Source organism: Vipera berus (genome assembly GCF_964194415.1).
Source record: "Vipera berus genome assembly, chromosome: 10".
NCBI lineage: Eukaryota > Metazoa > Chordata > Lepidosauria > Squamata > Viperidae > Vipera > Vipera berus.
Window position 1 is genome coordinate 2,398,048 of NC_138213.1, and position 27,169 is coordinate 2,425,216.

Consider the following 27,169-nt stretch of genomic DNA (forward strand, 5'->3'; position numbering starts at 1 on the left):
CCTCCCCAGACTCAGCCGGCCGCTGCCTTCTCGCCCGTCCTTCGCCTCTTTCTCCCCCGTAAGAGCGCCGAGGGGTCCGGCCAGGCCTGCCCAAGCCCCGCGCCTAACCCCGGGGTGCTCCCCGGAATCCCGGTGTCCTCACGGCGCCTTCCTCCGCCTCGCCCATTGGCCGAGCCGGACCCCGAGCCGGCTGCCATTGGACGGCGGCGGAGGGAGGGGCCAGCAGCCGGCTGCCATTGGACGGCGGCGGAGGGAGGGGCCAGCGAGGAGTCAAAACTGGCCTGGCCCAAGAGAACTTTGGAAAACTTTTCCCCGGCCTCTGGACGCCGGACTTCGCTTCGCGCGGGCTTCGCGCTGCCCAGGCTCCGGAGAGGCGCGCGCGCCCGTTTATTTTGATTCGGGCCGCTTGTTTTTGTTTACACGCGCTTCACTTTTCGCCCGGAAGGGGACGGGGACGGCCAAGTCAAAGCGTCGGGCACCGAGACGGCGCAGCCAGCGCGCTGCCTCCGTCTTCCTTCTCCTCGGTCTGCTATTTTAAGTTTTATTTCTCTGCAAGATTTTTTTTTCCCCTTCTTGTCTTCTTTCCCCCTCGTCTTGACGGCAGCGCGAGCAGATTAGGTATTTCGGACCTGCAGTGGGGTTTCTATTTACACCCCCCCCCCTCATTCCCTCCATCATTTTCTTCAGGAACACATTCGCCCTCCTCCTGCTGCACTTGGACGACGGGTGGAGGGTGGGAGGAGGCGAGCGAGCGAGCGAGGAGCAGAGATCGGAGCTTTCCGACCCCTTCGCAGAAGATCGAAAGATGAAGCAAGCGGGCTCAGCTCGGCGGGCCTCTTAACCGCGAGCCGAGGAGGACCGGCTGAGGAGAGGCTTCGGCGGAGGAGTCTGTGGAAAGGCCCGGGGGTCTCCGGAGCAGGGCGCCCCGTTGGCCCAGGGGCCGGCTCCCTCTCTACGCCTTTCCTTTTTTTGGGGGGGAGGGCGGCGGCGGGAGACCTCCTCGCCCTCCCAGAGCTGGGACAGCCATGCAGGCTCGCTACTCCGTCTCGGATCCCAACGCTCTGGGAGTGGTACCCTATTTGAGCGAGCAGAATTACTACCGGACGGCGGGCACCTATGGGGGCATGGCCAGCTCGCTGGGGGTCTACGCCGGCCACCCGGAGCAGTACGCGGCCGGCCTGGGACGCTCCTACGGGCCCTACTCGGGTCACCAGCCGGTCCAGGCCCCGAAGGACCTGGTTAAGCCGCCCTACAGCTACATCGCGCTGATCACCATGGCCATCCAGAACGCGCCGGAGAAGAAGATCACCTTGAACGGCATCTACCAGTTCATCATGGAGCGCTTCCCCTTCTACCGGGAGAACAAGCAGGGCTGGCAGAACTCCATCCGCCACAACCTCTCGCTCAACGAGTGCTTCGTCAAGGTGCCGCGCGACGACAAGAAGCCCGGCAAGGGCAGCTACTGGACGCTGGACCCCGATTCCTACAACATGTTCGAGAACGGCTCCTTCCTGCGCCGCCGGAGGCGCTTCAAGAAGAAAGACGTCTCGAAGGACAAGGAGGAGACCCTGCGGGAGAAACACCTCAAGGAGCCGGTCAAGGCCGCTGCCGAGCTGGCCAAGGAGCCGCCGCCGCCGCCGCCGCCCGTCCCGGCCTCGGCCGTGGCCCCCTCCGAGAAGAAGGTGGTCATCAAGAGCGAGGCCTCCTCGCCCGAGCTGCCCGTCATCACCAAGGTGGAGACGCTCAGCCCGGCCAGCGGCAGCGCCCTGCAGGACAGCCCGCGCAGCGTGGCCTCCACGCGCTCGCTCTCCACCGAGGGCTCCTTGCCCGGCGAGCCCCACCAGCCCCACGCGCACCCGCACCACCACCACGCCGCCGCCAACGGGTTGCCGGGCTTCAGCGTGGAGAACATCATGACTCTGCGGACTTCGCCCGGCGACGACTTGAGCCCCGTGGGCAGGGCGCCGCCTGGCCTCTGCGCCTCCTCCTCCTCCTCCTCCTCCTCCTCCTCCTTGCCTCTGGGCTACGGCCCGGCGCCCGCCTCGTCCCTCTACAGCCAGGCCTGCAGCCAGGGGGGCTTGGGCGAGGCCGGGGGGGGCAGCTACCAATGCAGCATGCGCGCCATGAGCCTCTACACGGGCGAGCGCAACGCACATCTCTGCGGCGCCGGGGCGCTGGAAGAGGCCGCGGCTTCGCTGTCCGAGCCCCCGCCGCAAGTGGCCAACGGCGCCCCCTCGCCCCTGGCCGGCCTGAACCTGGCGCCAGGGGGCCAGCAGCAGCCGCAGCCGCCCGAGACCTCCCTACCTCCCGGCCACCATCACCATCAGCCTGGACACCACCACCACCATCATCCGCTCCCGCACCACCAGGCCCCGGGCCAAGCCGCCGCAGCCGCCGCCGCCGCCGCCGCCGCCGCCTCCTGGTATCTGAATCACGCCTCGGAGATCAACCAGCCGCTCCCCAGCCACGCCTTCGGCGCCCAGCAGCAGAGCTTCCCCAACGTGCGGGAAATGTTCAACACTCACCGGCTGGGATTAGAGACCTCGACGGCGCTGAACGAGCAACAGGTGAGCCCCAACTCCACCTGCGAACTTTCCTACCGGGCTCCGCCCTCCATTTACCGCCACTCCGCCCCTTATTCCTACGACTGCGCTAAGTACTGAGCTGCCTCCGGGTTAAGCAGACAGAGAGAGAGAGAGAGAGACAGAGAGAGAGAGAGAGAGAGAGAGGCAGAGGAGAGCCGGGAAAGTGGGGGCCTGCCCCCCCCCCACACGGCAGGCGGACTAGAAGGAAAACTAGGCCTCTATTTTAAAAAAAAGTAGTTGGAGAAAGGCAACCAAATTGACTCTGGTGGTTTTGGTTTTTTGTTGTTGTTTTTTTTGCTGTTGTTTTGTTTTTAAAAACAGATTTACAGACTTGGGCAAAAAGAAAGAAAGGACAAAACGAAAAGAAAAGAAAAGAGAAATCGCCCCCTCCCCTTTCCCGTCCGAAGTCAATAAAGGACCCGAAAATTCGATATTTTTTTTTCCCAACTCATCTTTCCAGTCCGGGGGAGGAAAAAATAAAATAAAAGCAAAGCAAAGCAAAACAGCCAACGCTAGAAACGAAAAAGGACAGCGTGACGTGGGCTGGGGGTTTTCTTGAGCAGAAATACTAACAATAATAATAATAGATGAGTCAAAATGGATATTAAATATGTTGGCGATGAGGGGGCAATATAAAATCGATTCCACAAGGACAGCTTATACAGTTTTGAAAAGGAGAAAATAATAATGGATACGCTATATAAATATAAAATGTATATGTCTCGGTATGGTTGGTTTTGTTTTAACGAGGGGATTAGTCCATTTATAATGTTGTAAATATGTGTGGTGTTTGAATTGGGCTTCCATGCAGGGCCATTAATATAATATTTAAAGTTGAGGTCACTGGATTATTCGTCTCTCAGCCCCCCACCTCCCCTACAGCTGCCAAATGAATTATACTTTTCTTATTTCTTTAGTTTTATGTACAAACTTGCATTTTAAAAAAATCCCCTTCTTTTTAAAGTTAGTCTTTTTTATATGAATAATTTATTTTTCCCTTGTTGAATATTTCCTGCCCCCCAAAAGTGGAATAATAAAAAGAGGAGGGTGGGCGAACCAAATACTTTTTTTAAAAAAAGTGGGGAAAGAAAGAACAGAGGTGAGCTTTATTTTATTTTTCTTGTAAAATAGAGTCCCGTTTCCATTTTATTTTATTTTTTGTTTTTGAACCTTTCCTCACATCGCTTTAATTTTATGTGGTCTTCAATTGTTGTATTCATTCCTTTGGACAAATAAGAATAATAAACCCGTGCTGTTTATTTCTCCTTTGAAACAAAAGCGCATCTTGTGTCAATTTTTGCCATTTCCTGATAAATTTCTACTCTCCAGTCTGGAAAGCTGCAGTTTGGGGGCATTGCAGACCAGATCCTGTGTGGGGAAGAAATCTCTGTTATCGGGTTCGCGGGGGATGGGGGTGGTGGTGTCTGGCTGGCTGGGTGTCAGTGGACTTTCAGAGTTTTAGGTTAGGCTTAGGCCGGGCCCACCGAAATATTTAAACCCGACCTTCTAATCTAGGCTGCCGTTCTGAATCTCAAACAAGCCGCTTCCTCTGTAGGGGCTCGATTCGGTGTTAGGGACCTCCGTTAAACATACAAAAGTTTCATCTCGACAGAGCCAGGCCAGATGACGCCGCGGAGATTTAGGGAAGGGGTCCCCGGCCCCGAGAAGGGTATCTGGGCCTGCCGCGGGCTTAGAGTAAGGGAGAAGCGCCAGGCAGCCGCTTCCAACCTCCGTGGGGAACCCCTTTCGCGCGTGGATCGGAAATCTCGCCTTCCCCGCGGCAGCCGCGGCTGAGAAGACCTGTCCCGGTTGGAGGACTTCTCTGCCAATAAGGCCCAGCCGGGAGGGTCCATAATCCGCTATGCCGGGAAGCTGGGAGGACGCGGGACCAGAGCCGCTCCGAATCTGGGGAGAAGTTAGACTAGATTAGTCTTTAAAAACAACATACATACACACATACATACATACATACATACATACATACATACATACATACATACATACATACATACATACAGGCGCTGCTTAGCTGCCCCTCCTCAGTCTACGGGCCTCGGGATTGTAAAGGTTTAATTTATCCCTTTAACCAGGATTTTTTTTCGAAGTGTTTCGGAGTGTGAATTAAGCCGGGGTTTGGGAAAGGAATTCGGAGCTGGTGGAAACGGAAGGGTCCCCGGTCTTTTCTCCGCGTCCGCTCGACTCCCAGCCCCGCCCGGGGAACAAGGCTCAAGATAGCCGGTTTTTGCTTTTTTTTTACGCGGGGGGGGGGGGAGAAATTAGCAAAGAATTGGAGAGAAAGAGAAAAAGGCCCGGCGGGCGGGCGGACCGAAGCGCGGGCTCTTTAGTTCCAGAAAACTCGCCCAGGCAGGTCCTCGGAACCGTCCCAGGTCAAAACCGATTTCGCTTCGGATCCTTGCCTATTTGCAATTCCTGCGGGCGGTTTGACTTTTGGCCAGAGACTCGGTTCGTAAATAAGCCTTCCTTTCCTTTCCTTTCCTTTCCTTTTTTCTCTTTCTTTCTTTCTTTCTTTCTTTCTTTCTTTCTTTCTTTCTTTCTTTCTTTCTTTCTTTCTTTCTTTCTTTCTTTTCCCAATCTCAGCCAAATCAAAGCTAACTCCAGGGAAGACTTCTCCCTCTCTCTCGTGCCCCCCCACCCCCGCCCCCAGGCCCCATCTTCGAAACCACTTGGAAACAGAGCGTTTAATTCTACCCCACCGGAGAAAGAGCTTGGCCCCTTCACCGTGGTCCTCCTGAGTGTGTGTGTGTGGGGGGGGATTCTCAGCCCCCAGGAAGTCGGGGTGGTAGTGGTGGTGGTGGGGCTGAGGAACAGCCACAGTTTTGGGGTCACGAATCCAGGTTAAGTCTCGGTGGATCTCGGATTTTTGGTTGGAAGAAAGAGAGAAATAAAACACACAAATAAAATAACGTTTTTGCGGTCACTAACCAGAAAGAAAAGACTATAGGGAGATTCGGGGCATCTTGGCACCTCTGAAGGGGCTTTGGGTCAGTGCCCCCCCTCTCTCCCTCAGCCCAACTCACCTCACAGGGTGGTTGTTGTGGGGAAAACCCAAAGAAGAGGGAGTTTTAAGTAAGTTTGCTGCTTTACTTCTGGGATAAAAATATATATTAAATTAATAAGTTCTATCTTTGCTATGCTCTTTGACCTTCGCTTGTTTTTTATCCCAGCAATGACAAGCCTGCAAGGTAGGATAGATAGCCCGTGAGGAACTGTCCCCAAACAGCTCTGTGAATTCTGCCTTCAGGTCCAGGGCTAATTCTGGCATATCTCCCTTTAAGCCGCCACTCTGACCTCACCCCAGACCGTCAGGGCTTCCCTCTTCCCTTCTTACTTTGAGCTAAGCTTATTCCAAACCCGAGGCGTTCCCTACTTTCTTTAGGGCTATTTCATTCCTTCGTTCGTTCGTTTATTTAAAGGATGCATCTAACCAGCTACCTTAAAGTAGCCTGACGTTGGAGAGCTTGCGGACAATAGCAATAAAAATAAATACTTCACAATTTCGGGTTCTTCCAGTCATCCTTATTTTCCTGCGTCCTTTAAAAATGTCTTCTCCTAAATCTTAGAAGCCCCCTCCCCATGGCCAGGGAAGCCAGCAGCAAGCAGGCTGGGATTTACTTTGAACTTTCCAGGACAGTCTGGGAGGTAGAGAAGGAAGGAAGGAAGGTAGACAGGTGGAAAGGAAGAAAGTAAAAGAAAAAGGAAGAAAGGGAAAGAAAGAAAGAAAGAAAGAAAGAAAGAAAGAAAGAAAGAAAGAAAGAAAGAAAGAAAGAAAGAAAGAAAGAAAAAAAGAAAGATCTACAAACTGGAAAAGATAGGGGAGGGCAGGAACTGTCATAACTTTCCTGAGTCGCCTTCAGACCAATCTTAGATCTGTCACCAAGATCTTAGAGCTATCACTCAAAAGTAAATTGCCCTCCACTTAATTAAATGGACAACTGCAGTTTTTTTTTTTTGTTTTAACTAAGAAGGTAAACTGGATGACAATTTGGGTCTCCTGTTCTGCAGGAAGGCGAATGTTTAATGGGTGAACATCCAAATAAAAGAGACATTTATTTTCCTTGAAAAAAATATTTCTTTTGTTTCTGATACTATAACAAGCAATGAAACGACCCATTTAATATGGCTCTTTATACAAAAGATATGGTTTGAAAATGAACATAGAAGACAGAATAAAAGGGCTGGTAGGGACCCTGGAGGTCTTCAAGTCCACCCCCCTGCCCAAGGAGGGAGACTTTTATACCGGTTGGGACAAGGGGCTGCCCAATTTCTTCTTAAAATCCTCCGTGGATGGAGCACCCAGAACTCCGGGAGAAAAAGTCGATCCATTGATTAATTGTTCTTCTAACCCTCAGGAAATTTATCCTTAGTTCTGCGCTGGATCTCTCCTTTATAAGCTTCCATCTGTTGCTTCTTGCCCTGCCTTTCGGTGCTTTGGAGAAACGATGCCTGCCTTTATTTTTGCTTTTGGTTTTCAGCAGTGTAGGTAAATTGAACACCAACTGAGCCAAAGCAAATCAGTTAACCTGTTGCTCTGCTTGGCTTGCTTTCTTCCATCAAAGCACGATCTCATGACCTTTTCATTTTTTGGGGGGGGGGGAAATTCTCTGGAAGAAGATGCGCTTTCTCAGATAGCATCTAAAGTCTCTTGAGGTCCTCTTCGCCGCGACGGCTGCTCTTTTGTGTCCAGGTGCAGTTAAAGTGCCTGGGGAAAAAAACAAGCGGCCTCTTCAAAACATCCCAGAATAACCTCCATCGGCACAGGTAGAAAACCGGATTTCTGGCTGTTTGATAGGACAGGACTGTAGCAAACTCACCATAGCTGGGAACTCTCCTAACAGAAGCCTTTGCGTTTCAGCAGCCTTGAACTGCTGGAGAAAGAAAGCAGATTTCCATCCACCTGGCCTATTCTGAGCGGCTCCCCTTGGTGTATTTTTAATTACAGGTAGTCGTCAATTTACAATAGCTCATTTAGTGATCATTTATAATTACAATGGCACCAGAAAAAGTGACTTATGACCATTTTTCACACTTACGACCCTTGCCGCATCCCCAGGGTCACATGATCAAAATCCAGCCACTTGGCAAATGGTCTATATTTATGACGGTCACAGTGTGTGGGGGGAGAGGGTGTCACGTGATCCCCGTTTTGTGACCTTCTGACCCTCAAAGTCAATGGGGAATCCAGATTCATTTAACAAATGTGTTACTAACTTAACATCAACTTAACCACTGTGACAAGAAAAGTCATAACATGGGGCAAACTCACTTAAGAAACGTTTCACTTAGCAACATGAAGTGTGGGCTCAACTGTAGTCCTAAGTCAAGGACGACCTGTATAAACACAAACTTACTCTAGAGAGTTTTGGAGGGCCTGGAATTCAAGTCAAGACTGGCCTCATGGCTGGCTTGCTGGGTTTATGGGCTGTGGATCCCTGGACGTAAGGATGGACTTAAGTTAGAGGAGGCAGTGCTGGTCTTGGTGCCCAGAGTTAAGCTAAATCTTTCTTCTTTAATTCTTCCACTCATTCCCCCCCCCTTCTCCTTGGGAGAGTGTGTGTGTGTGTGTAGGGTATGTGTGTGTGTATGGCAGGACTGGTGCTTTTAATTTCTCTCGTTCTTTTGATGTTGAAAAGAATGTGCATGGACTGCAAAGCAAATGTGCATTCATGGACAATAATTTTGAGCTGGCGTAGGGTGTGTGTGTGTGTCTGAATGCCAGTGGATTTGAGGGGAGAATGCTTTGGGGTCACTGAATGCATCCACTTATTTATGAGATGAAAATCCCACCTTTCATAAAATAGTTCAAGGGGGCAGGCATAACTTGGCTTCTTATCCCCCGCTTCTCCAAGACCCAGGACTCTGCAAAGTAGGTTGGTCTTTGACAAAGGAACTAATTCAAAGTCAACCAGAAAGCTGAATGTGGATTATCCACTAACCAATACACATTACTGCCTCTCTTTTAGAAGCCCCTTTGGATTCTGGGGTATGACACCACTAGGTTGTGCTGCCTTAGCTTTGATTGGGACTTAGGCTGGCCGAGGTTGGACAGATCTTCTGGTGGAATTGATAAGTTAAACAAGCTGGCTTCAAGTTATCTACTCATTTGGTGTGTGAAGTAAAGCAGAGAGAAAGAAAGGAGGAGAGGAATTAAGGAAAGTAGGAAGGAAGAGAAGGAGAAAGGAAAAAGGAATCCAGCCTTGATTAGTTTTTTTAATACCAAACAGTATTTTGGGCATTCTGCTTTTTTGGAAATAATTTTCAGTTAACTCTTAAATTCCATATTTTGGAGGGTCCAGGTTAACGATCAGAAAGTCATTGTGGTCAGAAAAAAAGTTTAGACCAAAATCTCACACTAATTTCATGTTATTCGGGTTTTCCAAAGACGTGTCCTGCCTTTTCTTTTAACCGTCCCATTTTTGCAGGCGCTGGCATCACAGTATCACCTATAAAGCCCATCTATCTCAATGGCCTTTCGTTTGGTTCATAGGATCGTGCTACCCTTTAGGAGTGACCTGCCTTGAGGTGGCTTGATTTTAAAATTGCAGAATGGCCTTTTTCATCATTTTGTGAACCCTGATTCACAAGCATTCCCCGAAGGAAACAAACACTGGAGCTTACTGGTGAATTTCACTCTTTTTTCCTCTCTGCTGGCTTTTTTTTCATGAGTCAAATTCTTTCCTGAAAGTGTTCAGCTAACCTCTGATCACCAAGAAGAAATTCACACATCATGCTTAGCCCAATAGGCGTAAACCTGAACTTATGACCACAACAGGGATCACAATTTCCATCACTAAGCAAGATGGCTATTAAGCGAATTGAACCCAATTTTACAACCTTGTTTGCTAGGATTGTTAAGAGAATCCAACTTCCTGCATTGATTTTGCTTGTCCGAAGCTGGCTGGGAAGCTCTCAAAATGACAAACACAGGACCCCAGGATCTTGCAACTCACTCCATCAGTACACGTTGGTTGCCAAGGGCCCACATTTTTATCACCTGACCCGCCCCCCCAAGGATGCTGCGATGGTCGTAAGTGTGAGGATTGACCATAAGTCACCTTTTTCAGTGCTGTTGTAACTTTGAGTGATTGCTAAATGGATGGTTGGAAGTCAGGAGCTACCCTTTATTTCCTGGATTCACACTGCCCAGAGGATCAGAAATTAACCAACGTCCCAAGCAATGCACACAAAACGGCAGAGGTGGCAACTTACCAAATTTAGCCCCCTGTGGAAATGAGGCTGTTTGGTCTTTCCTTGGTTTAATAACCTTCTTCTCTCTCCATTCTCCTTTCCTTCTTCTTCTGGCTTTGGATCTTGCTGCTTGGTATCAGACTTAGGGAATCTTTGTAGATACCTTGTTTGTTAACTGCCCTTGGCCCTGTGATCTGGTGTCCAGGCGATTCTGGTTTGATAAATGAGCGTGTGTGAAAGGCAGATGTGGGGACGGCTGCAAAGGGACTCTGATCTGTTGGAAGGAGACTTGGACCAAACCAGAGATAGGCAGTGCCAGTTGGTGGCTTGGCGGCCACACGTGCACTTGTGTAAAATGCACAGTTGTGTCCAGGCACGCAATCCTGGTCTGCGCCCTTTTCTCAAGCGCAGCCCTGTTTCGAAAGGTGGGTTTGGAAATGGCACAAGGAAAGAACATCCTGGAGACCACAGAAGGATGCCATCCAACACCACTTGTGTGTGGTCTGTGGCTTACCCAGTCACTGACTAGACCTCAAATCTGTTTATTTGTTAATTTAGAAAACCTATATGCCACCCACTCCAACAGCTCTGGATGGTTTGCAGGATACAGTAATAATATCTATTCATATCCACTAAAAAACCCCATAGAAATGTAACTGACCATTAATGACAATGATTAAGGTATGTCTCTTTTGAGTTGGTCACATCCATGCCATTTTTTTGGCAGTGGAAAAGTTCTCATTGCTTGCTTAAAACACACACACACACACACACACACACACACACCCTTTCCGATCAAGGCAACAGCCCTGGAATTTCCTGGTGGTGTCTCATTCCTAAACAAGCCACCTCTGACCCAAATTAGCTAATATGTCCAATCAGCCCAACCCACCTCACAGGGTTGTTGTTCTGGGGAAAATAGGAGGAGAAGGAAGGAGTATTAGGTATGTTCGCTACCTTGAGTTATTTATAAAAATAATATAGGCAAGATAAATAAAATAGTAAATAAAATTGCAGCCCAAGCGCTTTAAAGAAGAGAATCATGATCTCTCTCTCTCTCTCTCTCTCTCTCTCTCTCTCTCTCTCTCTCTCTCTCTCTCTCTCTCTCTCTCTCTCTCTCTCTCTCTCTCTCTCTCTCTCTCTCTCTCTCACACACACACACACACACACACACACACAGAATATTTGTACATTTATCACATGAGAGCACAAATCTTTCTTCAGTCGCCTAAGTGCACCTGGAAGTTGAAGTCCACCCATCTTAAAGCTGCTGAGCTTGAGAAGCACTGCTCTGTTAGAAGAACTATTAAGCCACGACTGATCATCATTTAAGCATTGGTATAGCGTTAGACCCAAAGACATTTTCGCATCGGCTTCCATTGTAAACTGTAGAACCCCTGAGATGGGCAGAGCAATCTGAGCCCAGGTGACAGGCACAACATTACCTGACGCCACTTTTGAAAATCAGGGTTGGCGACATTGGGGGATATTTGCAAAATACGAAGGCCCCTTTATCCCTCTTAAAGTCTTCCGGGTCTTTCTGCCAATGTGAAAGAGTCAGAAAACGGGGGTCCCTTTCTGCGGCTTTGAGCTGCTAGGTAGTTGGTGGATAATTCAGACCTTGGCTGATCTTTTGTCGCAGGCTCTTAAGACACCCAAGGATGGGCTTAATTTTAAACGAAATTTCCTTCTTAATCTTAGACCCCAGCAGGAGGAGGAGGAGAAGCAGCAGTTAAGAACAGGATCAGGAGAGGCTGAAATTCCGATCTCAGCCCACCTCCAAACCCGCTTTTAAGCAGGGCAGGCAAACAGTTAAGGCTGGGTTCACACGACTCACTCGCCTCGATTCTCTAGCCAGAGTCTCGCGCGTAGGAGCAGATTTCTCCCGGGGAGCTGTTCTCCTTACCCCCGCCCCCCCCCAAAACCACCTTATTCCTTGATCCTAAAGGAGCGGAGATCAAGGACTGGACGTAAGGAGGCGGTCAAGCAAACCACGACTTAATCAAGATGTTAAAAGTGAGCAGGGGGTTGGACTAGAGGACCTCCAAGGTCCCTTTCGGCTCTATTCTGATTGTCATTGAAGTATAGGCGGGGGGGGGAGGGGGAAGCGGGGGACAGCGAAGCAGCTCCGGACTCTCTTTTCAGCCACGAAACGATCCGGCCCATAGGACGAAATTTCGGAGATGGAGAAGAAGATTCTCCCCAGGGGCCAATCAAGAGCTCGCAGGCTTCTGATTGGTGCTTCTAAAAATACCGTATATCTCTGAAGCGCGGGGCCGTCGCGCGTTGGGGGTTTGAGACCTCTCCTTTCCTTCCAACGTGGCTGCTTTCCTTGGCTGGTTCCGGAGTCGGAATGCGATTCTTTTTGCCTCTGATAATGCGGATTATGATTTCAACCTGTTGGGTCTGGACGTCTCTTGTTGCTTGTTGCTTTGGTTGAATCGTTTCCAAGAAGGAAGGAGAGCGGGCCGATTTCCAGTCCAAGGTTCCTCTCGCGAAAGGATAGGAGAAAGAGCGGGGTCGGTCCTTCCCTTTCACCGCTCCGAATCCTGCCGCCCCGCTCTCCTTTTCAAAATCCGAATTGGTCTTGAGGCGCCGAATTGACGTTGGAGGCGGCGGCGGGGGGGCACTCGGACCACCGGCTGCCTAGCGGAGCCTCTTTCCATCCCGTTTTCTGCTGCCTCCTGCCTCGGCCGCGGCTTCAGCTCAATACCGGGGAGTCTTCACCCCAAAAGGGGATCCCCACCGTTTAATTCGAAGACGCGGGTCAGAAAGAGCGGAATGGGATCCGCCGCGCTTGGTTTTTCACTGGGGGGGGGGGACGATCTCCCTTTTTTCCCCGAGAGAAACGTGTTTTCAAAGGCTCGGTAAGGCTTCCTTTCTCTTGCCTCCCCAGAGTAGAATAGGATGGGATGGGATGGAGTGGAGAGTAGAGCGTAGAGAACACAGTGTAGAATAGAGAATGGAATGGAATGGGAATGGATATGGGATAGAATAGAATAGAATGGAATGGAATGGAATGGAATGGAATGGAATAGAATAGAATAGAATAGAATAGAATAGAATAGAATAGAATAGAATAGAATGGAATGGAATGGAATGGAATGGAATGGAATGGAATGGAATAGAAAATATGGAATGGAATGGAATGGGAATGGAATATGGGATAGAATGGAATGGAATGGAAGAGAAGAGAAGAGAAGAGAAGAGAAGAGAAGAGAAGAGAAGAGAAGAGAAGAGAAGAGAAGAGAAGAGAAGAGAAGAAGAGAAGAGAAGGGATGGGATGGGATGGGATGGGATGGGATGGAATAGAATAGAAAATATGGAATGGAATGGAATGGAATGGAATGGAATGGAATAGATAGAATAGAATAGAATAGAATAGAATAGAATAGAATAGAATAGAATAGAATAGAATAGAATAGAATAGAATAGAATATATGGAATGGAATGGAATGGAATGGAATGGAATAGAATATATGGAATGAAATGGAATAGAATAGAAAATATGGAATAGAATAGAATAGAGTAGTGTAGTGTAGTGTAGTGTAGTGCAGAATAGAATAATAGAATAGAATAGAATAGAATAGAATAGAATAGAATAGAATGGAATGGAATGGAATGGAATAGAATGGAATGGAATGGAATGGAATGGAATAGAATGGAATAGAATGGAATAGAATTCTTTATTGGCCAGGTGTGGTTGGACACATAAAGAATTTGTCTCCGGTGCAGAAGCTCTCAGTATACATACAAGCAGCAGGTGATAAATCATGATCATGATCATCATAAAAATACATTCATCATAAATAATAAGACACAACACTTAGTGATAACCCACGTATTTCCCTTCTACTGCAGCTTCTAAAGAGACACATGTGAAGTTCGGGGGGGGGGGGGTGGATGGCGTCCCTAAATAGGCTTAGTCAAAAAGGCCGGGCTTAACCTCTTGCAATCCTCCTACACTTTCTGGCTTGCGATTCCCACAGATCTCCCCTGGGCTGGCTGGGTAGACCGATGCTGGCTAGCAGTCAGCTGGCTTAGCCAGGATTGATGCTGGTTGGCTCCATCCACCCCACTGTGCATCTTTGGCCAGCCCGACTGAGGAATTAAGGAGAAACCTCCTGACAGTGAGGACAACCAACCAGTGGAACAGCTTATCCGCAGAAATCTGGGTGCTCCATCACTGGAGATTTTTAAAAAGAGACTAGACAATCAGCTGACTGTGTAGGTTCTCCTGCTTGAGCAGGGGGCTGGACTAGAAGACCTCCAGGGTCCTATTCTATTCCATTCCATTCCATTCCACTCCACTCTTCTCTATTCTACTCTGCTCTACTCTATTAATGATGGACAGGTGTGCTTCAAAAAAACCTCTACAGGACACAGTGAGAAGGCCCACCTGATTCAATGGAGCTTGTGTTGGGCATGCTGATTTATTTACCATACCTCTGCAGACCCCCTCAGCACACTGAATTGCTAAGGGACTGCAGAGAGCTTACAATGATTCATTTAGTGACTGTTCAAAGTTACAAAGGCATGAAAAAAGCAACTTATGACCGGTTTTTTTTAACAGTTACAATGGTTGCAGCCTCCCCATGGTCACGTGATCAAACTTTGGATGCTGGGCAATTGGTTCATACTTATGATGGTTTGCAGCGCCGGGGTGTGTGTGTGTGTGTCACGTGATCCCCTTTTGTGACCTCCTGACAAGCAAAGTCAATGGGGGAAGCCGGATTCACTTAACAACGGTGTGACTAATTTAACCAGGGCATGGATCCGCTTGACAAACGGGGCAGGAAAAGTCGTACAATGGGGCAAAACTCACTTAGCAAACTTTTTTTTAATTCCATTTATATCCCGCCCTTCTCCGAAGACTCAGGGCGGCTTACAAGCTTAGCAGTAGCCTTCATTCTATGTATATGCCTGCTTATTAGGGCTTTCACACACACCCCAAGCGGCATTATTACAAAGTCAGCTTAATTGCCCCCAACAATCTGGGTCCTCATTTTACCTACCTGGGAAGGATGGAAGGCTGAGTCAACCTTGAGCCTGGTGGGACTCGAACCCGCACTAATTGCAGGCAGCTGGTGTTACTTAAGGACGTGACTTGACTGATTGAGGGATGGATTGATTAACACGACTTGTGTTAAGTGAATCACTGCAGCGGTTAAATTAATAATTAGCATTAATTACTAATTAGTAGTAATTAGTAAGTGAGTCTGATTTCCCTGTGGACTTTGCTGGTCAGAAGGTTGCAAAAGGGGGATCACCTGAAACCCCAGGCCACTGCAACCGTCACAAATGTGAGTCAGTTGTCAAGCAGCCGTCATAAGTCATTTTTTCCGGTGCCCTTGTCACTTTGAACGGCCACTAAGCAAAGCGTGTGTGGAAGTTTCATTCAACAGTTGCAGCTGATGGGCCTCTCTTTCAAATGTGGCACTTTAGGGAAGGGCTGAGAGGAAAGTGCTGGGTGCGGATTCTTGCCAAGGAAAGAGAGAAGCCACTTTGCCCACTAGGCCAGACCAAACATCTGAGGGCAGATATCTGCCGTTATTTAATTTATGATTGCACTTTTATCACTCCCAGCGAATTCTTTGCCTCCGAGCCCAACAGACCAGCTTTCTTAACTCTGGCTCTTGATGCAAGGGACATGAAATGTCATTTCCATTTAAGGAAGCCAGAAAATGTAAGGTGTTGCGGTGCTTTGCTCGGTGAGCCTACCAAGAGTCTCTTAATTGTAGTGGCATGCAAGCTTGATCAGATAACGAATGTATTTTGCCTAGCTCCTCTAAGGGGAAACATTGTTTTGGATTTCAGCCCCTTTTAGCAAAGTGCCTGGGAATTTTCTGTAGATTTAGCTCAGGGGCTTTCAGACCAAAGAGGAGAATGTTTTTGGAGTTTCAAAGGGACTAGTAACTTGATGATTTCAGTAGAGGGGAGTTTGGGATGTCCTATTTTACACCTTTCTCAAGTTAGGGTAGGGTTTGAGAGGAGGTGACAGAGAAGGGGAAGGCAGAAAGGAGCACAAAGCGAATGGAGGCCTGCGTCAAATCCTTTGTCCCTCCCTGACCATCAAACTCACACAGACACACAGTCACAGTCACACACACACACACACACACACGTGTGCACACACCTTTTTTTCTGAACTCCAACCATCTTTGAAGTAACCTATGACGCCAGTAAACAAAAACAGAGATAAATATCAGACCCACCAAACGTTTATACAAAAGCTAACCATCCCCGAAGCTTTATATAATCACCATCCAGCTGTGTGCTCTTGTAAAGTTGTTGTAAATCCCCCTTTTTTTTCTTGTAAACAGGAAAGTACATAATGTAAAGCAACAGGCTGGAGATCACAAATACTCAGGCTCTTGAAGGGGGGGCGGCAGCGGAAAAGGCGTTGCTAATTGTTCCCTTTCTAATGACATTTGGGGGGGGCCTCCCCATCCCTGAATAACCCCGGAATGGAGGTAATTAAAAAAAATTAAAAATAATCTGTCCTCAGATGCCATCAAAGGATACCTTCCCCTTTTCCCCACACAAAAGGTTTGGATTATAGCAAGAGGCTGAATGTCAAACACATACCAGAACACTTTGCCTGAGTTTGCTTTGCAAGGAGAAGAGGAGGCTGGGTAGGAAAAAAACTGCCTGCTGGGTGGCCAAGATGGAACCAGACAAGGCCACGTGGCTTCTTCTGGTTAGGAGAGGCTATTCAGAATCAGAATCAGAACTGAGCTGGAAGGGACCTTGGAGGTCTTCTAGTCCAGCCCCCTGCTCAAGCAGGAGATCCTAGACCATTTCAGACAAGTGACTGTCCAGTCTCTTAAACCCCAGTGATGAAGCACTCACAACGTCCAAAGGCAAAGCTGTTCCACTGCTTAACTGCCCTCCCTGTTAGGAAGTTTCTCCTTAGTTCCAGGTTGCTTCGCTCCTTGATTATTTTCCATCCATTGTTTCTTGTCCTGGTGTTTTGGAGAATGAGTTGTCCCCCTCCTCTTTGTTTGCCTTCAGCACCGATAGCTATCAAGACTCCCCTTGAAGAAAACTTACTGATTGGATTTTAATGTTGTGTTCAAACCAAGGGTTTTTTTCTCACCAGACCAGGGGTGTCCACCCTTGGCAACTTGAAGACCTGTGGACTTCAACTCCCAGCAACGCTGGCTGGAGAATTCCGGGAGTTGAAGTCCACAGGTTTTCAGGTTGGAACACCCCTGCACTAGACCAAATTTAGCTTTTCAACAACCTGAGGAGGCCGTTAGACTGAGGACTCCCTCGAAGCTGGGTGAGAATATGAAGATGGAGATCTTTCATTGCCCATCCGCTGGTTGCCTTGAAATGTTGTCGACCACAAGGCCCACCACCCGTTAATGCCAATGGATTCTCACTTGACGCCCAAGCTGAAGCTGACTTTCCCAGCTGAGTGCAACGTTTTCAGAATTGTCCCTCGTTCTTCAGTGGAACTTGTGATAGAGGTTAAACCTGAGTTTACAATCTCACGAGCTGGCCAAATTGAGAGGAGGAGGAGGAGGAGGAATATGGTCCTAACATGCTTTCTCCCAAAATGAAAAATGGATGGGCTGGGGAATTCTGGGAGTTGAAGTCCACACATCTGAAAGTGGCCAAGCTTGAGAAACATTGCCTTCCCCTGAGGACTTTGGCGTTCATGAAGGTAGGGATATGGGGAGCCTTTCCCAGAAAGATCTCTAAAATTTGCTGTTGCTGTGTCTTTTCTCTTGCAGCCATTGAACGTGAAAACAATTCACTTTTGGGACAGTGATGGTATTAAATGCAAAAATTAAACAAACATGACCTTATATTCAGGTTGTTTTTAATGCTGCTCATTCGATTCTTTACTAGTTTTGGAGCTAGTAAATTTTGGTTTTGTTTCTCCAAAGCCAGGGAGTGCACCTGTCTGGGGAAAAAAATGATTTTTTGGGGGGGAAATCAGACTCAGCTCCATTTGAACCCCAAAACAGAACTGCGCCGTAGAATCACCATTTTGGATTAGTCCATACACCCGATGAAGTGGTGACCCACGAAAAGTAACAAAACAGGTTAATTTTTGCAGGAATTTTGCAAATTTCCATCTGTGTGGCTTGAATATAAACCTGCCTTTGGCTACTAGAAAGAATTGCCTGTTCAAAACAGGACACTTCCCATGGTGTTTGCAACTGATACACTCCAGACGCCAGCTGGGTGACTCTGTGTGTGTGTGTGTGTGTGTGTGTGTGGAGAGAGAGAGAGAGAGAGAGAGAGAGAGAGAGAGAGAGAGAGAGAGAGAGAGAGAGAGAGAGAGAGAGAGAGAGAGAGAGAGAGAGTTTGGTCTAGTGGTTAAGGCACCAGGCTGGAAAGTGAGACGCCATGAGTACTTTGGGCAATCACCAGGAGATGGTGAATTCTAGTCCTGCCTTAGCCATGAAAATTAACTGAGTGACTTTGGTTCCCTCCCTCCCTCCCTCTCGTTCCACCTCATTGGGTTGTTGTTTTAGCGAAAATAGGAGAAGGAAGGAGTATTAGGTATATTTGCTGCCTTGAGTTACTTATACAGTAATAAAGGTGCAATAAAATTCTAATTATATAGTAATCTAAAACAGTGAGAAGGGGAGATCCAAGAATAAGACCAAAATGAGAATATCCCATTGGCAAATTTAGAAGCAAAGTTGGCAAACAGGAAAGGTGGAAATTGACTTGCTTGGAACTGGACCCAGAGCAGACAGTGCCTTTGTGTGAATGAGTGCTGACGCCTCTGGAGTGGGTACCAGTGAAAACATTTGGTGGGGTTTCTCCCCCCTCATAGAAATAAACAAAGCTAAGTAATGAACTAACTGCAAGCCTTGGGGGGACGACAAACAAGCAAATGACCAAAAGCTACATCAGAATAAGCCAATCACAATTTCATTCCAGTTTAAAGGCATCCATCCAACTGCTAATTCAATAAGCGAGATGTGTTAGCAATTAACCCAGTTTATCCTGGTCAGGGAGGGGAATAGGAAATGGGAGAGAGGGTGGGTTGGATCTAGCCACCATCCCCTGAAATGAACGGACTGAGACCGTAGGGCAGTTGGGCAAAAAATCCTTCCAAACAAGGAAACTGGGCATCCTTGGGATACAGCTGTGGCACCCACGAGGACTTCCACCGGCCAAGACAGATGGCCGAAGAAGGTACCACTGTGGCCTGACGGAGAATGGAAGCACCTGGCGCTGAGGCAGGTATTCTTTGGGGAGGGGTTGCAAGGGAAGGCTTTTCAGACAGCGCAGGGCTGTTGGGTGATGCTTGGAATGGAAGATTCCGAGATTGCCTTGGGTGTCTTCAAGAGGTTTGGTTTGCGGTACCAGCTTCTCCTGCCCTTTACCATCAGGGTCCGGGTGTGTGTGTGTGTGTGTGTGTGTGTGTGTGTGTGTGTGTGTGTAGATTGACCAAAACTTTGTTGCTGGGAGGGAGGGAGGGAGGAAGGGGAAAGAGCAGGATGGAGGGAGGGAGAGAAGAAGGAAGGAAATGGGAAGGAAGGAAGGAAGGAAGGAAGGAAGGAAGGAAGGAAGGAAGGAAGGAAGGAGAAGGCAGGAGGGAGGGAGGGAGGGAGAGAAGAAGGAAGGAAATGGGAAGGAAGGAAGGAAGGAAGGAAAAGGCAGGAGGGAGGGAGGGAAGAAGGAAATGGGGAGGGAGGGAGGGAGGGAGGAGAAAGAGGATGGAGGGAGGGAGGACCTTCTCCCCGCGGCCTCCCGGCGCTCAGCCGCGCCCTCGACTCCCTCGTTCCCTTCCAGCCTCGCAGGGCGGCGGGGCGCTGGAAGGACCCAGCCAGGGGGCGGGGCGCGCGGAAGGGTCGGGGGGAGGACCCGGCCGAGGAGGCGGGTTGGACGTGAGACAAACATCAGATCGGTGCGTTTATATATTGGGTGCCCGGAAATTTTTCCAAATAAACACAGCTTGATTCGACTTGGGTGGTCAGACTTATCAACAGACTAATGCTATAAACAAATGAAGGGGCGCAAGCGGGGGAGGGCCCCCCTCGGCCGAGCCACGTGGAAGGGCTGCAGCCTTCGCAGGGAAACGTTAATTAATGTGGGTGGGCTGCGGCGCGCTCCGCGGCTGTTTATCGCAGCCCGTTTCTTTTCCAGCCCTAAGTCAACACAGCATCGCAAACTTACAACAAGCGTCGCACGTTTCCTCCCCCCCTTCCTCCTCTTCTTCTTCTTCTTCTTCCTCCTCTTTTTTTTTCTCCTTCGTTTTTTTTCCCTCCCCACTTCTGGGGAAAAAAAGCGCGCTATGCAGCTGGGGCAGAAGGAGAGCAGGCGCGCCAGAGGCCAGGACGCGCCGTCGCCAGCGGGCCCAGCGCAGGCAGCTCCGGCCAGGCCTGGGGAGATCCCCCCTTTCCTCGGCCCTCGCTCCCGCGCGCCGGAGTGACTCCGGATCTGCCATGAGCCAGCTTTACCCCGGCCAGCTGCCCGCCCCGATGGTTTACCTCTACGGGGCCGAGCGGGGAGCCTTGTCGGGCGCGCTGGGCTTCGCCCCGGCGGCGAGGGTGCTGCCCAGGCAGGAGTCCCCGCAGAAGCCGCCCTACAGCTACATCGCCCTGATCGCCATGGCCATCCAGCAGGCGCCGGAGCAGAAGGTGACGCTCAACGGCATCTACCAGTTCATCATGGAGCGCTTCCCCTTCTACCACGACAACAAGCAGGGCTGGCAGAACTCCATCCGCCACAACCTCTCGCTCAACGAGTGCTTCGTCAAGGTGCCCCGGGAGAAGGGCCGCCCGGGCAAGGGCAGCTACTGGACGCTGGATCCCCGCTGCACCGACATGTTCGAGCACGGCAATTACCGGCGGAGGAAGAGAAAAGTCCGCGGCGACCCCCAGGCAGCGGAGGAGGCCGGGCTCGACCAGGAGGGCGCCCCCGGGGAAGCCCCCAAGAAGCGCCTCTCGAACCCCCCCGGCGGCCAGCAGCAGCGCCCCCGCCTCCCCGGCGCAGAGGAGGAGCTGAAGCCGAGCCCGCGCGGCCCGGAGCAGGGGGAGGAGGAGGAAGAGGAGGAGGAGGAAGGCGGAGAAGAGAGCCGGCTGGCGGTCACGGCGGCGGGAGGGCCGGCCCCCAAGCCGGGCCCGGGCGAACCGCCCCTCCGGGGGTCCCCAGCTGGCCTCTCCCCGCCGCGCCCCGAGGAGCGAGCGCCCAGCTTTGGAGAAGGTCCCGCGGCGCGCTTCTGGGCGCCCTCGGCCGCCAGGCTTCTCCAGAACCCCGAGGCGGCCCCGAGGGCTGCGGCGCTGGCTGCCAACCGGGCCGACCCGCTCAGACCCCTGCGGGGCTCGGCCAAGCCCCGCAGCTTCAGCATCGAGAGCATCCTGGCGCGGAAGGTCCTGGCGGCGCCGGCCAAAGGCGAGCCCAGCGCGGCCGTCTCCAAACTGGACCAGCTGGTGGGCAGCGGCGGGCCTGGCGAGAGCAGCGAAGCGCGCCCGGCTTTCAACGCCTCGCTGATGCTGGATTCCCACTTCCCCGGCCGCTTCTATCAGCTGGGCATCCCCTTCCTTTCCTACCTGCCGCTCCGCTTCTCGGAGACGGTCTTCCCCTTCTAGAGCGGCTGCAGCTCCGGACGCGCCTCGCCTCGGCCGCGTGAGACACCCGGCCCGCCTAGCGAAGGTCCGTCTTCCCGGGAGTCGGCTGGAAGTGGTGGGGTTCCCACGTGCAAGCCCAACCCGTCACTTCCCAAGTTCCCCCCACCCCTTGATCTTCGAGGCTTGAAGCACCGTCCAGTCGGCCCTGAATTTCGTAGTGACTCTGCTTGGGTTCGAAGGAGGCGACCCAAGGCGTGCTCAACGGCTTTGCGGATGGCGCCGCCAAATAAGCAGCTTCCAGGCTTCTGGCTTTGCCGCGGGAGGCGGGAAGACAGTTTCCACGAGTAAATTATAAACCGTGGGAGAACGATCCCGAATTTTCTAGGACGTTTGGAGCAGCTACAGCTTTCCCCATTTTTCGCCGTCCTATCTATGCATTGCTTTTTTATCTTTGCCTGCGGCCTCTGACATTTGGAACGGGCCCGACTGGATGATCTCTGGAATAAATAAAAAAAATTGCGCTTAAATGCTACGGCTCTGGAAAGGAGGGCGGTTTGTTCGCAATGGAAACCTTTTACAGATGTGGAAGCAGTCCCTATTTTACATATAGTACAAATCGTGAGGAAGGACATTTTTTTTCTGCAGAAGCTCAAAGTTTGGGACTCCTGGGGGTGAACTTTTCACACCATTTCTCCCTTCCCCCAACAGCTTTTGATTTGCAATCCGGATCAACAATGTGCTTTTGCTTAGAGAGAAAACATCTGCACCCCCACCCCCCACGTGCATTTTTGCAAAAGCTGTCTCTGCTCTTTATTATGTCCCTCCTGGTTTATGTCCCTTGTTATACCCATTAATTAAGCCACTGACCACATTAATGGACTTGCAGTTCGGAGGGTAGCTTTACAATAATAGCGAGCAAGCCATGCTCTTTTTTTTAAAAAAAATATATTTTATCTTAACCTACATAAAAAAGCAATATTTTATTCTTGCTCTAAAAAGAGGCTTTTTTGTATATGAGTTGACCTATGTCTTTTACCTTTAAAAACAATACAATAAAGACCTATTTTCACAAAGGTTTGGTTTGCAAGAAAAACCTACACCAATAAACTCTTTTGCTTATCTTTTGCCATTTTAGATAATTTCTTGAATCGGGAAATGGGAGGGGGATAGAGACAAAGGTCCACTGGAGAAAATGGGGATGGGTAGGGAATAACAAAGGGCAAAATTAGGCAAGGATAATGCTGGGATAATGCAAATGTGGGTCCCCACACACAGGCAGCAAGGAGCTAGCCAGCTCTGTTTTCAGGATGCCACCTTGCACTGCTTCAGGCTGATAGTCCTCATGGTTTTAGGAGGGCTTGGTCACTTGGCTCCTGGAGGACTCACAGCCACTCAGGGAGCAATGTATTCCATATTGAAAGGCAAAGTCTTTTGCAAATTAGTCTTGATTAGCTTAGGTGACCAGCTCTTCCGTTTTCTTGGCAACAAAGTGGAAGTTTGTCGGTCCACTGCCAACTTTTTCCAGGACATTTTTCTCAACGTTTCAGTTTAACCTTGGCTGTCTTTCCATACGGTCTGTATGGACCAACCAATGTTTCATGGCAGGATTTGCAAAACTCCCTCCGGATGGCATTTTCACTCTCCTTCTTAGTCAACCCACGGGCGGCAACGAGAACCTAGTTTGTCTTGACCATCTAGCTTTGCCCTCCTCCTGGAAGAGTCCTGTGAAAGTTTGGTTTGCCACGAAGTGTGAAAGCCACAAACACACAACAGCTAAAATGCACTCAGAGTTCCTTCTGGCAGATGGATGGGCATATAAATAGGTTGGATAAATAAACTTAATCTGAAGATGGCCTCCTAACCAAAACTCAGTCCCATCCATCCATCCATCCATCCATCCATCCATCCATCCATCCATTTGCTTAAAGTGCTCAACTTCATATACATATGCCTAGGCCCAGTTTGGCTCTTTTTTTTCAGTTCCAGAGGCTTCCACATCCAATGTAGTCTTGTAACTCCTAGCTCAGACCTTCAAAGTAGTTTTCATGAACGACTGGAGAACTCCTGTGATGTGAATTTATTAAGCTCACAACCTAATCCTATACTGGCCATATTTATCTCCAAAAAGAGAAACTGCCAACATCTAAATATTCCTCCTCCTCCTTCTTTCTCCTCCTCCTCCTCCTCCTCCTCCTCCTCCTCCTCCTCCTCCTCCTCCTCCTCCTCCTCCTCCTCTTCCTCACTTCCTCTGCCTCCATCTCTGGACCTCCCCTTTTGGAGGTCCATGGCTCCACTACCTCTGATTAGCAGAGAACAAGAAAGCTCAAAAGAGCACGTTAAGATGTGAGGTGCTCCCGCACTCATGGCTTCTTCCTGGGCCATCCAGCCCCTTCTCTGTCCTTTTGACAGTTGGCCACGGTCTGATGACATTAAAAGTTGTTGTGAATTGCTAGGAAGGGAGCAGCCTAACCGTAGGCTGTCTTTTATGAAGTTTTCCCATCTGCTGCCTGATGATAGGGCAGTCCTGAAAAAAATGATGCTACTTCAAGGATCATCCATCACTCCTTCCATAGCCTACGGTGAAGGGCATGAGTCAGAGGTTGAGCCTGCGTCCTGCTTGCCCACCCACCATGCAGGCAAAGGGGAGATCCCGGGGGACACATCTGTGTATGGAACAGCTGGATTTGCAACCCAATCTCACCTTTCCTTCCTGCCATTCTCTGTATATAGACCTCCCGCCTTAGCAACAGAGCCCATCTGCTTCTGCTACTTTCCCCCATATTACAGGTGAGTAGGAGCACTTTCTTCCTGGACATTTGGCACTCACAGCAAAGAAATATGGCCAGGTGGGAGTGTTGGATCCAGTCCAATTTCTAGAAGACAGTTGACTGATAGCTGATCTTTGAGTAGAGACTGAGGTGGCATTTTCAGAGAGAAATGGGAGGGTGGGACATTTATTGGGGATGCATGCAATAGCTGGAGTTGCCAGAAAGTTGTACACACTCTAAAAAAAAGCAGAAGAAAATATAGATGGGTTACCCACAACTCTAAGCAGTGGAAACTTGCTCTCTCTGTCTCTCTCTGTCTCTGTCTCTGTCTGTCTGTCTGTCTGTCTGTCTGTCTGTCTGTCTGTCTGTCTGTCTGTCTGTCTCTCTCTCTCTCTCTCTCTGTGTGTGTGTTTTCTCTCTCTCTCTCTCTCTCTCTCTCTGTGTTATAATGTTTGGTTTGGTTTCTGTGGTCACAAGGCCACTGGAAGTTTATTGTTGTTGGATATTTGTCTTGGTGATATTTCTGTTTATTTACTAATATGCAGATTGAGCTGATCAGAAGCAAAGCTGGGCTAGCCCAGCTGAAGCTTAGGAGACTACAAGACTCTAAGGACTCCACATGTCCATTTTCTAAATGTCTTCTCCAAGCCCCTGGTGGATTAGGTGCCGTCAAGTGGCTGTTGACTCTTAGCAACCAGACAGACAGACCTTCTTCAGATGATCTTTTATTCAACCAAGATCACCCTTGTCTCATTTCTAGAGGACCTTCTTATGAGTGATTCTAGTGTCATGGGGGAGAACAGCTTAGTAGGTTCAAGGAGTCCCTTAGCTTCGTTCTTAAAAGTTATGGCAGCAGCCAAAAAAAGCCAGTGCAATCCGCGGTTGCATTAACAGAGGGGCAGAGTCAAGAGGTTCTGGGTGTTGCAGTACTGGACAGTCATTTGTCTGCAACGGGAAAGGGTCTCCTGCTTGAGCAAGGGGATGGACTAGAAGACCTCCCAAGGTTCCTTCCAAGTCTTGCTATGTTAAAGTTAAAAGTTAACTGTTAAAGTTAAGTCCCGTGAAAAGGTACCACGCATACTTTGACAATGTAAGATTTGACAAGTATCTCCCCCAGAATTGAATTTGTTTCCTTTGTGGGGAGAGAAAAAAACACGCCTCCCTCTTTAGAGTGAAAATCTGTAGCCTTAACTCTTCTCCTTTCTCTGAGCAGATGAAAAATGTAAATGAAAGAAACTGTCTTCCTCTCCAAAGAAAAGGACCATCCCATCGTTTCTTTCTCCAGGCATGGGGTTTTCTCTCCCCCCCTTCCAATCTTTTTTTAGCAGAGAATGTTTAAGACTATAGTATCAGATTTGTGCAAATAAGCCAGGAATGAGACACAAACCCACCTTCCCCTTGAGAACCTACTGGTTGTTAGTCAGGCAAGTCGTTTGATCTCATTCTAAAGAGCAAAAGAGATAACCGGTGAGTAACAAACGTTGCCTAAAGGAAAATCACATTGCAGCTTGTTTTCCCTCCGCCTGTGGTCTCGACTCTTCCTGCTAGTCAACATTGTTCCCTCGTCTCCAGGGCTTCATCCAGGGATATTGCTCAATGCTTTGCCATCAACCAGATCCTTCCATGGACCTCAAGGCGTGGGGTGTGTGTGTGTGTGTTGCGGAGAGGTTGGAAAAAGTCTGTGCTCTGAGACTTGGGGAATTACAGATCTACTTTAAATGTAATTTAAAATATAATTTGCTACCTCTTAGGTTTTCTGCCTTCCTTGGATTAGAATACTGGGTAATGTGTGATGTTGCCGGAACTCAAAATGAGGATGTACTATTTTATTTACATCACTGGAATATGTTTGCAAAATTGCATATTCTTATGGTTAGTATCCTTTCCTTCCTTCCTTCCTTCCTTCCTTCCTTCCTTCCTTCCTTCCTTCCTTCCTTCCTTCCTTCCTTCCTTCCTTCCTTCCTTCCCTCCCTCCCTCCCTCCCTCCCTCCCTCCCTTCCCTTTTCCTCTGCAAAAAATGAGTTTTGTCTTGAGAAGAAGAAAAACGGCATGTTCTTTATTTATACTTTTATACCTTAATGCACATAAAGAATTAAAAATGTACAGGTCGAATGCTACCTTAAAGTGTTTTAATTCTGGCTTTCCCACAATAAGCACTCCTAGACACATGCTGGGATCTTTTTAAAAATAAAATCTCAGCTGTTTCTTTGGTCTATGAATGTGCTCCACTTTTCAAATGGAGCAGCTGCACCCCCACTGAAGACAAAGGACAGTCGGCAGTGGAGAAGCTTTAGACATGTGCAACAGAAGCAAGAAAGACAAGATGTGTGTATGTGTGTGTCTCACCACCACAATGGCATCTTTGCTTGTCAGATGTGAAGTGTTGGGTGCTGATTGGGGTGGATTTTGCCTGATTATGAGTTCCCACACTGGGGTAACCTATCAGCCTACAAAGAAGGTGAATTGATGTATCCCAGGAGTCTTCAAACTTGGCCCTTTTATGACTTGTGGACTTCAACTCCCAGAATTCCTCAGCAAGGGACGCTGGCTGAGGAATTCTGGGAGCTGAAGTCCACAAGTCATAAAAGGGCCAAGTTTGAAGACTCCTGATGTATCAGAAGGTTAGAGTTGGGTCTAGAATTGTGGAGATCCTGGTTTCCATCTGACCATGGAAGTCTTCGGTTGACTTGGTTAATTGCATTGGCTCCTTGGTTAATCGCAACCATCCCAATCATCTCCAGAATTTTCCTGAGGATAAAACTGGGTAAAGAGAATGAACTCAGAGTGAAGTGGAAGAGAGGTGGAATATGAAAGTTAGGAAATGAACAAGGCTGAGCAGAGACTTCAATAATTTGTATCTGTGATCATTGGATTAGGAAAGGATTGGAGAATGAAAATGGTCCAGTCCCTTATTGGTCTTTAAGACCATCATAATAGGGAAGCAGAGTTATTATCTAGAGAATGGGTCTTCAAACACGGCAAGTTTAAGACTTGTGGGCTTCAGCTCCCAGAATTCCCCAGCCAGCTATCTAAGCTTGACAGCAAAATTTGATAGAGAGAATCCTTT

The 27,169-nt window shown here is 49.1% G+C and overlaps 3 protein-coding genes across 7 annotated transcripts in view; 2 read left to right on the forward strand and 1 right to left on the reverse strand.

Moving 5' to 3' along the window:
• MTHFSD (methenyltetrahydrofolate synthetase domain containing) overlaps positions 1-21,438 on the reverse strand; it is a 34,492-nt gene extending 13,054 nt beyond the window's left edge. For 4 of the 5 annotated variants that reach the window (XM_081336087.1, XM_081336088.1, XM_081336084.1 and 1 more), the window contains exon 1: positions 20,612-20,697. The gene's annotated coding sequence lies outside the window, so the exon portion shown is untranslated. Of the gene's footprint in view, positions 1-20,611; positions 20,698-21,316 lie in introns of those variants that run through there. The other variant, XM_081336085.1, reaches the window with a different exon arrangement.
• On the forward strand, positions 272-4,288 carry FOXC2 (forkhead box C2). The gene has a single exon (XM_081335571.1). The coding sequence runs from the start codon at positions 1,026-1,028 to the stop codon at positions 2,661-2,663; it is 1,638 nt and encodes a 545-aa protein (XP_081191697.1). The 5' UTR covers positions 272-1,025; the 3' UTR covers positions 2,664-4,288.
• Positions 20,210-21,355, forward strand: FOXL1 (forkhead box L1; the record flags this gene model as incomplete). The annotated part of the gene is made up of 1 exon (XM_081336093.1): positions 20,210-21,355. The coding sequence occupies one exon, from the start codon at positions 20,210-20,212 to the stop codon at positions 21,353-21,355; it is 1,146 nt and encodes a 381-aa protein (XP_081192219.1).
• Positions 21,439-27,169: the final 5,731 nt, after the last annotated feature.

Coding starts and splice junctions, on each gene's coding strand:
- FOXC2 (XM_081335571.1), top strand. CDS start 1,026: ATGCAGGCTCGCTACTCCGTCTCGGATCCCAACGCTCTGGGAGTGGTA.